Source organism: Podarcis cretensis, assembly GCF_951804945.1.
Source record: "Podarcis cretensis genome assembly, chromosome: 17".
NCBI classification, from domain to species: Eukaryota; Metazoa; Chordata; class Lepidosauria; order Squamata; family Lacertidae; genus Podarcis; species Podarcis cretensis.
In genome coordinates, this window is record NC_137187.1 from 4,244,213 (window position 1) to 4,257,349 (window position 13,137).

General features: G+C 50.1%; 1 protein-coding gene across 1 annotated transcript; it reads left to right on the top strand.

Moving 5' to 3' along the window:
* Positions 1-218: 218 nt before the first annotated feature.
* On the top strand, positions 219-8,125 carry VAMP1 (vesicle associated membrane protein 1). The gene is made up of 5 exons (XM_079958915.1): positions 219-395; positions 3,493-3,619; positions 3,750-3,908; positions 4,796-4,847; positions 5,172-8,125. Coding segments are annotated over exons 1-5 (357 nt in total). The 5' UTR covers positions 219-393; the 3' UTR covers positions 5,189-8,125.
* Positions 8,126-13,137: the final 5,012 nt, after the last annotated feature.

The following is a 13,137-nucleotide window of genomic DNA, read 5'->3' on the forward strand; positions in this document are numbered from 1 at the left end:
AAGCTGAGATTTCATGCTCCCGTCTAATGATTAAGGCAGGACTTGGGAGAGCACCGTCGAAGTATGCAGATTGAGTGGGGCGCTGATTGGCTGCCGGACGGGGGAGTGTCTCTTTCGGCGGACAAGAGAAGGTCCGGCGTGAGCGCCTATTGGCTGGTCCAGCCGGGCCGGCAACAATGGAGGGCGTGGCCAGGGCCAGAGGGACCGCCCCCTCCGGCCGCCTATAAAGCGCGCGGGGCAGCAGCGCGGCTCCTGCTGCAGCAGTAGTTCTCCGAGCGCCGGCGGGAGAGGCTCATTGGCGCGGACGCTCCCCCGGCTGGGCCGTCGATCCTCGCTCCGCACGCTCCGTCCAGCGCTCCGGAGGAAAGGGGTCTCCCCGAGCCGAAGCCGGCCATGTGAGTAGCAGCCGGGCTGGGTGGTGGGTGGCGGAGCCCGCCCTGCCCCGCTGCGGTCCGTCCTGCGCTGCGCTGCCGCCTTCCCCTGCGCGGCTGCGGCACCTGCCGAGTTGCGCATTGCAGCACCCGCTCCCGCCCCCGCCCCGATCTCCTTCCCGCCGTCCCTTCCCGGCTGCCCGGGGCTGAAGTCAGATGGGGCGCGGATGGCGCAGCATCCCGCCCGCCCCAGCTGGCCGCGGCTCTCTGGCCAGCAGCGCTTTCCTCCTTTATTTTTTTGCCTGTCGCACTTGTCCGGCTCTCCCCTCTGTCTCTTGGGTCCCGCAGCATCGCTTCCCATTCGAAACATTGGCTGCTCATAGCGAAGCCAAGGGCGGCTCCGTTGTGTGTGGGGGCTAGGAAAAAGATTCGCGGGGATGGCTGGGGGGGGGGCTTTTTCGCACGTGACGGCGCCTGCACGTGTGAATGTAAATATGCGGGAACGGTCGAAAGGAAGGTGGTCAAGCGAATGCGGGTTTTGCGGTTGGGGTAAAGCAGAAAGTCGCCCAAACCTTTGGGTTGGGTGTCATGTGTGACCGAGGCGGCTCTGCCTGGCATGTGCCGCTAGGGGCGGGGGGAAGGGAGTGCGGAAACCTCCTTTGCATGGGCTTGTGTGTGGAGGAATCCGTCGGAGCTCAGCAAAATTATATTAAGCTGACCCTAGAGATCTCTGTAGCAGATATTGAGGGATGGGAGAAAAGAGAGACCTGTGGTTTTGAGACAGAAGGGTGGCTTAGAGTAGAAACACTCAGTTTTGTCTCTGCTTTCCTTTGGACTTCTGCAACTATGAAGTCTTTGCCGTCTCAGGTGAAAGCATGCCTCCATCCATGTCCTTTTATCTGTGGGCCAACCAATGGCTGCCCAGTGGTGCTGCCTCAAACACCTTATGGCAGATTGTGCTAGACTAGTCATTGGTCCAGTATATCCTGGTGCCTGCGTTCCATGCCCACAGTTGCCATGCAAGAAACACAGCCTTTCTCTCAGAACTGGGGCTTAACTGCTAGTTCCCCTGACCTCTCCTCTCTCGCTGCAGGAAGGAATTATTACGGCAGCAAAAGCCCAAGGGTATCGGTAGCAAATTTCTCCTGTGGCAAAAAACAACGGTCCAGCCTTGTGACACAGCAGTTATTCCATGTTTGCCCACACCTTGACAGACCTGGGAGCTTGCTAGGTTTCCCTGGATGTTGAAGAAGCTGTTTGACCTTGTTTGCTGCGACGTTTGCTCTGGCGGTGTAATCGCAGCCACAGTATTACAGAGCACTGCACACATACACATCCTAGGAAGCCTTACAACAGCTTTGTAAGGAAGGCCAGTCCTTCAATATTGCAAGTTGAGGATGCTTAGGCGGATAGTGGCTTGCCTACAACTGCCTAGACTGTTGCTGAGGTGACATCCTGGGCTCATAGCTCATACTTGCCCATGATACCAGCCGTGTCACCCTGATTTTATCCCTCATGGACAGGTGTCCCTGCCAGGTAAAAAACCAGTTGAGGAGCAGTAAGATCTCACAGCATTGTTGCTTATTATCAGCTGTTTGTATTCTGAATTTCTATCGCAATTGGCGTGTTTAGCTTCAGTTGCAATCTCTGTGGCATTTCCTGGCTTAAGAGCGTTAGACGAGCCACACTAGATCAGGCCAGCGGTAACCCAGCCACATGCATCTGGGAAGTTGTAAGAAGGGTATAGAAGCAAAGATTCCTGCCTCTGTTTGTCCCCTAGCAAGCTAGTCTTGAGAGAGATGTTTCCTATGAGCATAGAGGTCTACTTTGGCTGTCATGGCATGTGGATGTGGAGACCTGTCTTCTAAGCCAGAAATGGGTCCTCCAGATGTAGATTAGCGAATCGTGTAGATCCATCTCAGTCAGCATAGCCAGTAGTTAGGCATCATAGGAGTTGTAGTCTTACAACTGTTAGAGGACTACAGGTTCCCCATCTGTGCTCCAAGCCATCTAAACTAGTGGTCTTCACTGTGTCTTGTACAACCCTTTGCTTGAAGTTCTTCTTGGGTGACCTTGAGTTCCACCGTTGGACGAAGAGAAAAGCTTCTCTCTACTGTGCGTAATCCTCTCATGTTTTGAGTTAAGTCTTTCTTTTGGCTTAAGGAAAAGCAGTTGGGTGCTCTTCACTTTCCTTCATGGGGAAAGTAGCCCAACTCTTTGATCATTTTTGGTTACCCTCTTCTGTGTCTTTTCCAGCTTTAGAATGCCCTTGGCTGCCTTCTGTTCTGCTAGGAATACAACATTTGGGGCTTTCATTTCTAGTTGCAGTTTAGTTGCTTATCTCTGTGGCTGAGGGCCCCAGTGTGGCCCTGTGGGTATCTGGATGTCCTCAGCCACACCCTTGGCGCCCACCAAGGCACATTGCCTCTCCAAGTTTCCAAATTTTTAATTTTTTTTCTTGGCTGGGGGTATTGTTTTGGGGACTTTCCTGCTTTTGTGGGGTGATTCCTGCTTTCTTCTGTCTGCGTCTTATCTGTTGGGAGGGATGTGTTAATCTTTTGCTTGGAGGCCGATAGGAATGTTCTGAGCACCAGCAGTTTTTCTTTTGTGGTGCCCATAGCAGTCATTTAGCTCTCCAGAAGTGCCCCTATTCCCCCAAAGGTTGGGGACATCTCTTCGGAGTGAGCACCGGACACGTGTGACCACTTCTCCCCCCCCAATAATATTTATTATTTTCAGTAGATAAACATAGTATAGAAAAAAAGATTAACATAAAGACAAACAATAAATAAAAGAAAAAGGGAAAAAAGAAAAAAAGATACATACAGCATATTACCACTTAATTAAAATTAAGTACCATCCATCTTCATAAACATAGTATTTGACTTCCTCGAATCTCTTCCATCCGAATTTCTTAGTAATTATATGTAGCAGTTTCCAATACCAGTGTTTCAAAAGACCATATCACAGTCCTAATCATATTACATAGCTTTCGTTATCGTACATTTTCTTATTTATAAATTTAATTCCATTTTAATCCTAGGCCTACTTGTTTCTTTCAAGTGGTTACATATCTTTAATATTAGTGTGACCACTTCTTGCACCTAATTTGCCTCCACAGGTCTGATCCAGCTCAGCAACCAGGGACGGGGCAAGAAGGGGAAGAAAATGCTGGAGGCCCCCCTGGAGCTCCCCCAAATTTGACCAGCAATCGCCGCCTCCAACAGACCCAAGCGCAAGTGGAAGAAGTAAGTTGCTTAACCTCCTGAGCTGTTCTCATTGGGTCTTCATGCCTTCTTCGTTTCCAGGTGAATTCAGCTGTCCCTTTTCTTTTCTCTCTTTCTCTCCCCCCCCCCCGCCTCCATCTCTCTCATTCAGGTGGTGGATATTATGCGTGTGAATGTGGACAAAGTCTTGGAGCGAGACCAGAAGCTATCGGAATTAGATGAAAGAGCAGATGCGCTCCAAGCTGGTGCTCAAGTATTCGAAAGCAGTGCAGCAGCGCTCAAGAGAAAGTATTGGTGGAAGAACTGTAAGGTGAGCTTTGGGGGGAGAGGGGGAGCGCACAGCAATTTTACACTGGTAGATTGAGACAACGGTCACAGTCCTATAGTGCTGCTGTTCCCTGAACTGGAGGGGGAGGGCCCATCAATTGGAAGTAGAATGAATGCTCTGAGATTCCAGGTTCAATCCCTAGAATTTCCAGAGAAAATATACGTATGGGTAGCAGGGCTGGGGGATAAAAATATCTGTGCCTGAGACGAGAGAGTTGCTGGTAGTTGTAATAAGGTAAAGGTAAAGGGACCCCTGACCATTAGGTCCAGTCGTGGCCGACTCTGGGGTTGTGGCGCTCATCTCACTTTATTGGCCGAGGGAGCCGGCGTACAGCTTCCGGGTCATGTGGCCAGCATGACTAAGCCGCTTCTGGAGAACCAGAGCAGCGCACGGAAACGCCGTTTACCTTCCCGCCTGAGCAGTACTTATTTCTCTACTTGCACTTTGATGTGCTTTCGAACTGCTAGGTTGGCAGGAGCTGGGACCGAGCAATGGGAGCTCACCCCATCGCAGGGATTCGAACCGCCGACCTTCTGATCGGCAAGTCCTAGGCTCTGTGGTTTAACCCACAGCACCACCTGCGTCCCTGTAGTTGTAATAGACCAGCCTTAATCAACCTGATGTTCTCCCAGATGTTCTGGGCTCCTAGCTCTCTTCAGCCCCAGCCAGCAGATCCAGTGATGGGGACTTACAGTGCTGGGGGGGGGGGGCACCTGGTTGGCGGAGGCTGTGGTAAGAGGCACTGGATTTTGCGGATGTGCGGTCTCACTTGGTCCGAGGCATCTTTTAAAATGCTTCCCTTAGTGAGATGTCTGTCTGCGCGGGGTGCTGTGTTGAATGTGTGAGCTCACGGTGACTCTTCTCCCTAGATGATGATCATGCTGGGAGTGATCTGTGCCATTGTGGTCATCGCAATTGCACGTAAGTACCAAGGGGGAGGCAGGGGGGACTGGGCTTGTGACCCCCCTCCCTGACCACCGGATAAACAGCACCGGCCTGTGGGTGTGAAAAACTCTACCTGCTACCTCTCTCCTCTGAGTGATGCTGAAGACCAGCAGATCTGTGACCCTGGTGCCTTCTAGGACAACGGGGTTGTTTTGCCTGCTGGATGAGGGCAGAGGCATGACATTAAGGGTGGCCCTTCCTTTCTTTGGATGTTCAGCCTGTGTTCAGTGTGGGAGGCTTGGTGTAACATGCCCTCTTGTTCTCTCCCCTCTTTTCCTTCTGTTTCTTCCTGTCCCCCAGTCTACTTTTTTACCTGAGAATGTGGTCCCTTCCCCCCTCCCTCCCCAGTCTGCAGCCTCCTTTCCCCATCTCCCTTTCCAGTCCCAGGTGTTCCCCCTCCTCCTCTTCCTCCTTTCCTTTCCTTTCCTTTCTCCCTTCATTCTGGCTTAGTCATCAGTTTTCCTTTTGGTTCTGTTTGCCTTCCATACAAGACTTTAACGCAGTGTTTCCAGATTTGAGTTGATTCCCCCTTCACAGCTGCATCAGCCTCTGAGCAGGCCACCATGCCTTGGAGGGTGGCAGCGGGACAAGAGGAGGAAATGTGTGGGGTGGTTGAGTGACGCTTGCGGGTCTGAGGCCTACTCTAGGTGTCCGCTTCTCTTGCACCTCTCTTGCCGTGTGTTTGCTTTGGGACAGCATGACTTACATCTCTACAGGTGGCGGGAGGAGAGAGGAGGGGCCAGCACCAGGGAGAAGATTTGGACATTGTGACCCCAGGATAGTGTTCCCTTAATGTGAGGCATAAGCTCATGGTGTTTGCTCTGTCTGCAGAAATTCTGGTCCTATGAAGACGGGACATCTCTTTGCAATCCTCGGGCAACACTTGGCCTCATGAACCCTAGCAGGGAAGATGTTGGTTTGATCCAGTCTCCTCTGCTCCAGGGAGCAAGCGCACCGTTTGTGGAGGCTTGCGTTCCCAGGATAGTCAGAAGTAGGGTCAGATATGTGCATCTTGCAGTTCTGTGGCCATGTGGTTTGCTGGAACACTCCGGCACTTAGATGGAGCTTGCGATTCCAGCAGCAAGTCCCAGACTACTTGCTGCTTAGCTGGATCCCAAGTCCTGCTGCAAAACAGTAGCAGCATGTCCCTCTTTGCCTCTTAGGGAGTCGTAGAAGGGTTTCCTTCTAAAAAGCAGGCCTGCTGTGCAATAACAGGCCTGAATTCCTATCTAGTTTTTAGGCTTCTTGGGTCAGAGGTGGTCACGCAGAATGCCGGTGTTTCCAGGGACCGCTTGAGTGCAGATTCACATACATGCCTTTCATCACTCCTATTTTTGGCGATCACTTAACGATGCTCCCAGTGGTGAGCATGTGTGTATGAATTCATGCTTATTTTGCCACCTGACATGCTATGGAGGTGCAGTATTGATCCTGATTGGAAGAGAAGCCCAGTGCAAATGGGTTTTAAATCTGCTTTAGAGTGGGTTCTGCCGTGCCTGCCAGTCAAAGACAGAGGAAGTGGCATAGCTATGAAGCACAATCACAGAGAGGGGGAAGAGAGAGGTGTTTGGGTGTCCCAATATGGCTCCAATCAGAGTTTGGCCAGAAAGAGAACAGTGTTGAAGGGCGGAAGGAGATATAGAGACTGCAGTGCTCTAGGACAGGGGGCTGCACTGTGGCCTCGGACAAAGCAATATGATCTGGGCCCTTCAATGTCTTAACTCCAGGAATACTCTCCCCATAGCATGCTGTGAAGGTGCTGACTCTTTTTGCATGCCCACTGCCACGCACCAGCATTTCATTTGCAGAGCCCATCTCCTTGATCTCTCCCCACCTCCCCCCACCTCGGGGGATGCTTAGAGGAGAACAGGAACGCCGAAGCTCTCTGCTGGTTTGGATAAACCTCTCCTGTCTCAGCGGAGCTGTGCTGGCGGAAGCGCAACACGCCTGAAGAGGATCCGGGGTCCGTGTTTTGTGATGCTGCTGTCGCTTTGGGGAGGAAACACAGTAAGGTGTTTAAAGAGGCCTCTTGATCTCTTCTGGACAAGATCTTGGTTTTGATCTGCTGCCGTCTGTATTGAGAGGAAAGCCCTCCCGGCTACTTTCTTTTGCTTTCCTTGTCTGTTCTCATGGATGTTGTATGTTTTGCCTCTCTCTCTCTCTCTCCCCCCTGCCCCCTTGTTACCTCTCCACTTGCTCCATCTCTTTATGCATGGGCAAAAAAGTTTACCCCCTCCCCTAGGCCCTCTGTGCCTAAAGCAAGGGACTTTCTTTCTCTATGCAGAGGACTTCAGCCGCTTTCTCACGCACGTGTCGTTTCTGTCTTTGTAAGGAACACAGCCGTAATATTTTTTCCCTCTGGCATGTGTCAATTTACCAGCTCATGTACTCTTTAATCTCCGCCAACAAACACTCCTCTGCCACCTGAAACGAGTCTGCGTCCTCTGTCTTGAGTGATAGCGAGAAGGGGGTTGCTGCTTTTAAAGTGGGAAGGGAGAAGAAACCAGGTACAGTGGTACCTTGGTACTCAAACGCCGCAAACCCGGAAGTAAGTGTTCCGGTTTGCGAATGTTTTCCGGAAGCCGAACATCCGACGCGGCTTTCTCTTGTGCGCAGGAAGCTGCTCCTTGGTTTTCAGAGTCAAACGGACTCCCGGAACGGATTAAGTTCAAGAACCAAGGTACCACTGTACTTAAAACGTAGGCCATAGCACCCCCTGGAAATGTACCCTATCTTTAACACTGTAGATAGTAGGTGAAGAATGTAGCACCTGGACAGGAGCAGGAGATCTTGCAGGCCTAGTTTACAGCACAGCCGGGTCCACGTCCCTGCCTGCCTGCAGCAGCCATGCTGTGCTCATGCAAATCCTTTGCTCAGTAGACTGCGGTCAAACCTGCACCCTGGTAGAAGGAACATGCGTATGCAGCCTAGCTGGTGGTTCTATCTCATGCTTTGCACTTGTGGGTGGAGTACGTTTGTCAGGAGGTTGGCCACAGCTGGTGTCGACTCTTCCATCACGAAGGGCTTATGAGCAGCCAGCAGAGGCCGGAAGGCTTTGCTATAGTGAGAAATGGCCTAAGCTAGGGCAGCTCCTGACTGGGACCTCAGATAGCCATACCGTGCTTTGTTCCTCCTTGTCCTGCCTTCCCTTATCTTAACTGGCATAATGCACCTTCTGTTTCCTTTGCATAAACGAGCTAAATTCACTGAAACCATCAATATGAGCAGAATAAAGTGTGTCAAGATAAACCAAACACCTGGCCATGTAATTTTCCTAATTGGGATCTCTTTCTGGCACTGTGGAAGTCAAGTCTTGTAGAACGACCACCTGGGATGCTGCAGTTGAGAGGTCTGAGCAGGAAAGCCCAGACTAGACTATCTGGATGCTGCATTGTGGGGGGCAGGGGGTGAGAATCAGTGGTGGTCCCTCACTCTGTGAAAAATGAGGCTCTTTCCCCTGAAGTGACATGTAGGAGGCCAAACCACATCTCCTGCATGAGATGAGAGGAGACCTAAACACAACGTTTATGCGGTCAGGGCAGAGTCTTGGGTACAAGTGTAACTCGAAGTAGTGGGAGAAGCTCCATTTGCACTACATAATTGGTAACTTAATTTTTGTACCATGTCTGTTCAAAGAAGAAAACGTGTGACCGGGCTGTTGCAGAAGGAAATGAGAAAAGCACTTCAGGGATGTTATGCCATATGCCACAACTCATGCCATTGCTATCCTTGTAGAATGTTGACCACGTCTGGCAGACATCTAGCTTCCACCATCCTTGACCATTGGGCCTTACTGCCTAGGGGTTGAAAGGAGTTGTCAAATGACACTTGGAGGCTTCCCCGGTGCTGGTGCTGCTGATGACATGGAAGTCACGCATGAAGGTCCTACGCAGCAGACATGTAACACAAATGTAAACATTTGAGGGTACAAAAATCTGGGCAGTGCAGTCGTACCATGGTTGACTAATGCCTTGCGAGTCGAACTTTTTGGATCCCGAATGCCGCAACTCCAGAAGTGAGTGTTCCGGTTTATGAATGTTCTTTGGAACCCAAACATCTGGTGCGGAAGCTGCACCTTGGTTTCCGAATGTTTTGGAAGTGGAGCAGACTTCCGGAATGTCTTCCAAGGTACCACTGTACTTTGTCCCTGTCACATAGATATTGTGGCCTATGAAAATAGAACTGTTTCCTGCGTACTTGCATTGCGCGTGGCCTTACTCAAAGGATTGCTGCCTAAATCCCCTCCCCTCATTATCACATGTTGCTGAAGGATCTTCTGTCTCTGCTGTAGGATGTATTCATTTTCTCTACAATCTGTCCTGATTTAAATGCAGGGAGTGTGTTTGTTTTGCTACAGATGACGCTGGAAAAGCAGAACTGTCCTACAATATATTAAACAGCTCGATATCCCGATCCCCAGCTGCAGTGTATGAAATGGCAGGTTCCATGATAGTGTGGGCATGTTTAGCAAATCCAAGCAGCATCTGACCTTGAGTAATTAGAGTAATTATTTAAATACTGGAGTGATGGAGGATACTGCTGAAGCTGGGAAAACGACAACTTGCGGTATGCCAGCATACCCAAATAGTTGATCCCCCCCCCCCCCGGTAAGTCACCATCGCTATCTCGTAATGCAATTGGATTATGTGCATGGAATCCTGTGATCATTGTAACTATGACGCCTCCTGCTGAAATTCTGAATACATCACCAAGAAGATACATTAGGGTTGCTTGACAAAAACCAGGTGTTTTTTTAATAATAAAAAAAGTACAGGAAAAATGGAATCTGCTCAGTGGGTTCCTTGTACTATGTTGTCTCTTGCAGTTGTTCAAGAGCAGCTGAAGTAGATATAGGATCACTAAAGGGATCTCTAAAACATCCTTTTCAACTACCGGGGGTGGGTGGGTAGTGTGCAACAAATGTATGTGTGCCAGGGTCCCAAGTTGTCTACTTGCAATCTGTTGTGGTGCTGTGTCAGTACAGCAGCAAGCAAGCAGTAAATACCTTGAGGCAGTAAATACTTTGCAACGCCAAAGGGAACCCTGGCGGAAGAGCAGGACACCTGCTTGCCGATACAGGAAAGAAATAACGCAGAACACGGTGAGAAACTTAGTCTTCCTGCAGCCTGCGTTGCTTGGACAGTGCAAATTTCTGTGGGTAGGAAGCACTAGACTTTTAGAATCAAGAGGAGCTGTCTGAGAAGATCCTTGGCTCTGCAGGACAAATGCAGGTGCAAGACCAGGTTTGGTGAGAGCACAAGTAGAAGGGATGTAAGCTCACCTTTAGTGCAACTTTGGGGAACATGTGAGCCTTGCAGATGCTCTTGGGTTGCAGCCATCCCTGGCTACAGACATTGCTGGCTGGGACTGATGAGGGCTGTAAGTGGGAAGGGCTGCAATGCAATTGTAGAGCTTCTGCCCGAAATGCAGGCTGTTCCAGTTTCCTGCCAGGGCTGGGAAGTGTCACAGTCAGTAGACAGATCCAGTGGTCTGAGTGCATAAAACAACTCCCTGCATGGTCCACCAAACAGCGGATGGGCTGCAGGTTCTTTACCTCCGACTTGTACTGTTATGTACATTTAATGTGTGTGTGTGTGTGTGTGTGTGTGTGTGTGTATACACACATGCACATAACCTCTTTAATGCAGACCTGTTTTCCTAATGCCTCTGCAACCATTCTGTTCTTTGTTTGCATCACACTATAGTGGTACCTTGGGTTACAGACGCTTCAGGTTACACACTCCGCTAACCCAGAAATAGTGCTTCAGGTTAAGAACTTTGCTTCAGGATAAGAACAGAAATTGTGCTCCGGCAGCATGGCGGCAGCAGGAGGCCCCATTAGCTAAAGTGGTGCTTCAGGTTAAGAACAGTTTCAGGTTAAGAACAGACCTCTGGAAGGAATTAAGTTCTTAACCAGAGGTACCACTGTATTAGAAATGGGGAAAGGGTGCTGAAGCTCATCCTCCTGGCTTCTAGGAGTTACATCATGCACTTACATCAGTGTTTCCCAAACTTGGGTCTTCAGCTGATTTTGGACCACAACTCCCATCATCCCTGACTTGCTAGCTAGTAGTCCCCAAACAGCTGGAGACCCATGTTTGGGAAAGCACATAAAACAGCAAGCATGTTGTGAGCAAAAGCACCTCCCACCCATTAGAAGAGTGATGAGGCCAAGATCCAAACAGGACCCAGATTCATGCTGAACTCCAGATCCCCAGAGGCAGCCTGCAAAGAGGCTGAATGTAAACAGGCCCCTGAAAGGGATAACACAGCTGGTCTGAGCTCTAGCAGCTTTGGAGCTAACCTTTGGCCTCCTAAATGGTGCTAGGCTACAACTCCCAACATCCCTGACCATTGGCCACGCTGGCTGGGACTGATGGAGTCCCAGCAACAGTCAGAGGGCTGCAGGTTAGCTACCCATCATAAGGTACCCTTGGATGTGCTTAATGGGTTGAGTCTTAACAAATTCATGGGCAGAGGTTGGTAAAAGCAGCACGCTTTGAAGCAATCCAAGCTTTGGACACTTAATATTCTTAGAAAGGGACTGTGGCTCATCAACCTGGGATGGTAGCCCATCTAGGAGAAAGAAAACTCTGACCCTAATCCTCTGCTGCCTTGTGGGATATCTCTGGGAGAAGAAAAGGTTGAAGAGTAAACCTGACACCAATCCAGAGACTGGTCCCTAAAATGGTTGGATGCCACCTTGTATGCTGCCTTCTGGCAAGCCCTCTAACCAACCTGGTGCCAAACACACTGCTGTGCTTTCCTTTGGACCCCATGAATGAGGTCGAGAGGGAGATCTGGGCAGCCCAGGACCTCCATACACACTTCCCAGGCTTGACTACAGCGGTTTGACTACACCCCTGGAGGCGCACTCCATGATCTCTCAAGGCTGATGGGTACCAACAACTGATGTTCTAGGCCAGGCTTCCTCAGCCTCGGCCCTCCAGATGTTTTGAGACTGCAGTCCCCATCATCCCTGACCACTGGTCCTGCTAGCTAGGCATCATGGGAGTTGTAGGCCAAAAACATCTGGAGGGCTGAGGTTGAGGAAACCTGTTCTAGAAGATTTACCTTTGAATGGACCAGAACAACATCCCGTGTGTGAGATGAGAGAAACTGAAAGAAGCTAGTCCCCCCTAAATGTTTGATCCCACGAGGTAGGTTGTTTCCCATTAATGAGGAGGCACACTTCATTGTTCACACTCAAATATTTAATTCACACCTTTTTTTTACCAGCTCCCTGGTGTTCCTGCTGTGGTATAACACCATTCAATAGTGCTGCGTGCCTAATCAGGGCTGGGAAGGTAGGTAGGTCATGTGATGGTTCCTGATGCTACAGTTGTCACCTTTGCCTCCCTCCCTCCCTGTCTGTGTTGCATGAGGCGTCCCAGCCTTGAGGGACATGGATGCCTCCAGCATGGAGAACTTGTTTCTCACAGGCTCTAATTTTAGTCCCTCCTTCGACCCCCACACTGGGCCTCGCAGTATTGCCACAGTTCTAATACCGGGAGCTCTTGGGTTTACCGCATTTCTGTTCTCAGTTCATATTACACATCCCAACACTGTGTTGCACGATAAAAGGAATCCCCGGCTCCTAGGGGGATGGGGGAAGATGCTGCCAAGGAAGCCTTTGTCTAGCAAGCTTGCAGAAGCGAGACCCATTTCCTGTCTTGAGGCAGAAAAAATGCATACATTGCACAAGGCGGCAAGACTCCAGCTAAACTGACTCCTGCATCTCTCCAGGTGCAAAGGAATCTGTTGGAAATGGCAGCAATGAAGGCAAAATGCTAGACTTTCCTGCTAGACTCTTTCTTATCACACATACAAAGACTTAGCAGATACACAGCCTGTTTCTGGTTTGTTCTTTTAGATCAGGGGTCTCCCACCTTTCGGGGCCTGGGAACAACCCATTTCACAGAAGGGAAAAACGGTGATGCTCAGAACTCTTCTGCTCTCCGTCAACAGCCCCCCCAAACAAACACAACACAGACCAAAAAAGTTCCCCCCAGTAGCCAGAACATTCTCCACAACCAAACGGCAACAAGAGCCAATCCAAACACCCCAAAACCAAGCAAAGTAAAAAAACAAAAACAAAATATACACCAAAGGGAAGGGGGGGGGAACCCCAAACAAAACATCTCTGCATGGGCCCAGAGACATTCTGGGGGAAGGGAAGGGTGGGTGGATGATGAGCTTTGTTTTCTACCCGACCCAATGTCATTCATGGTCACAACAAAACAATTAAACAATAGGGAGGCATGGG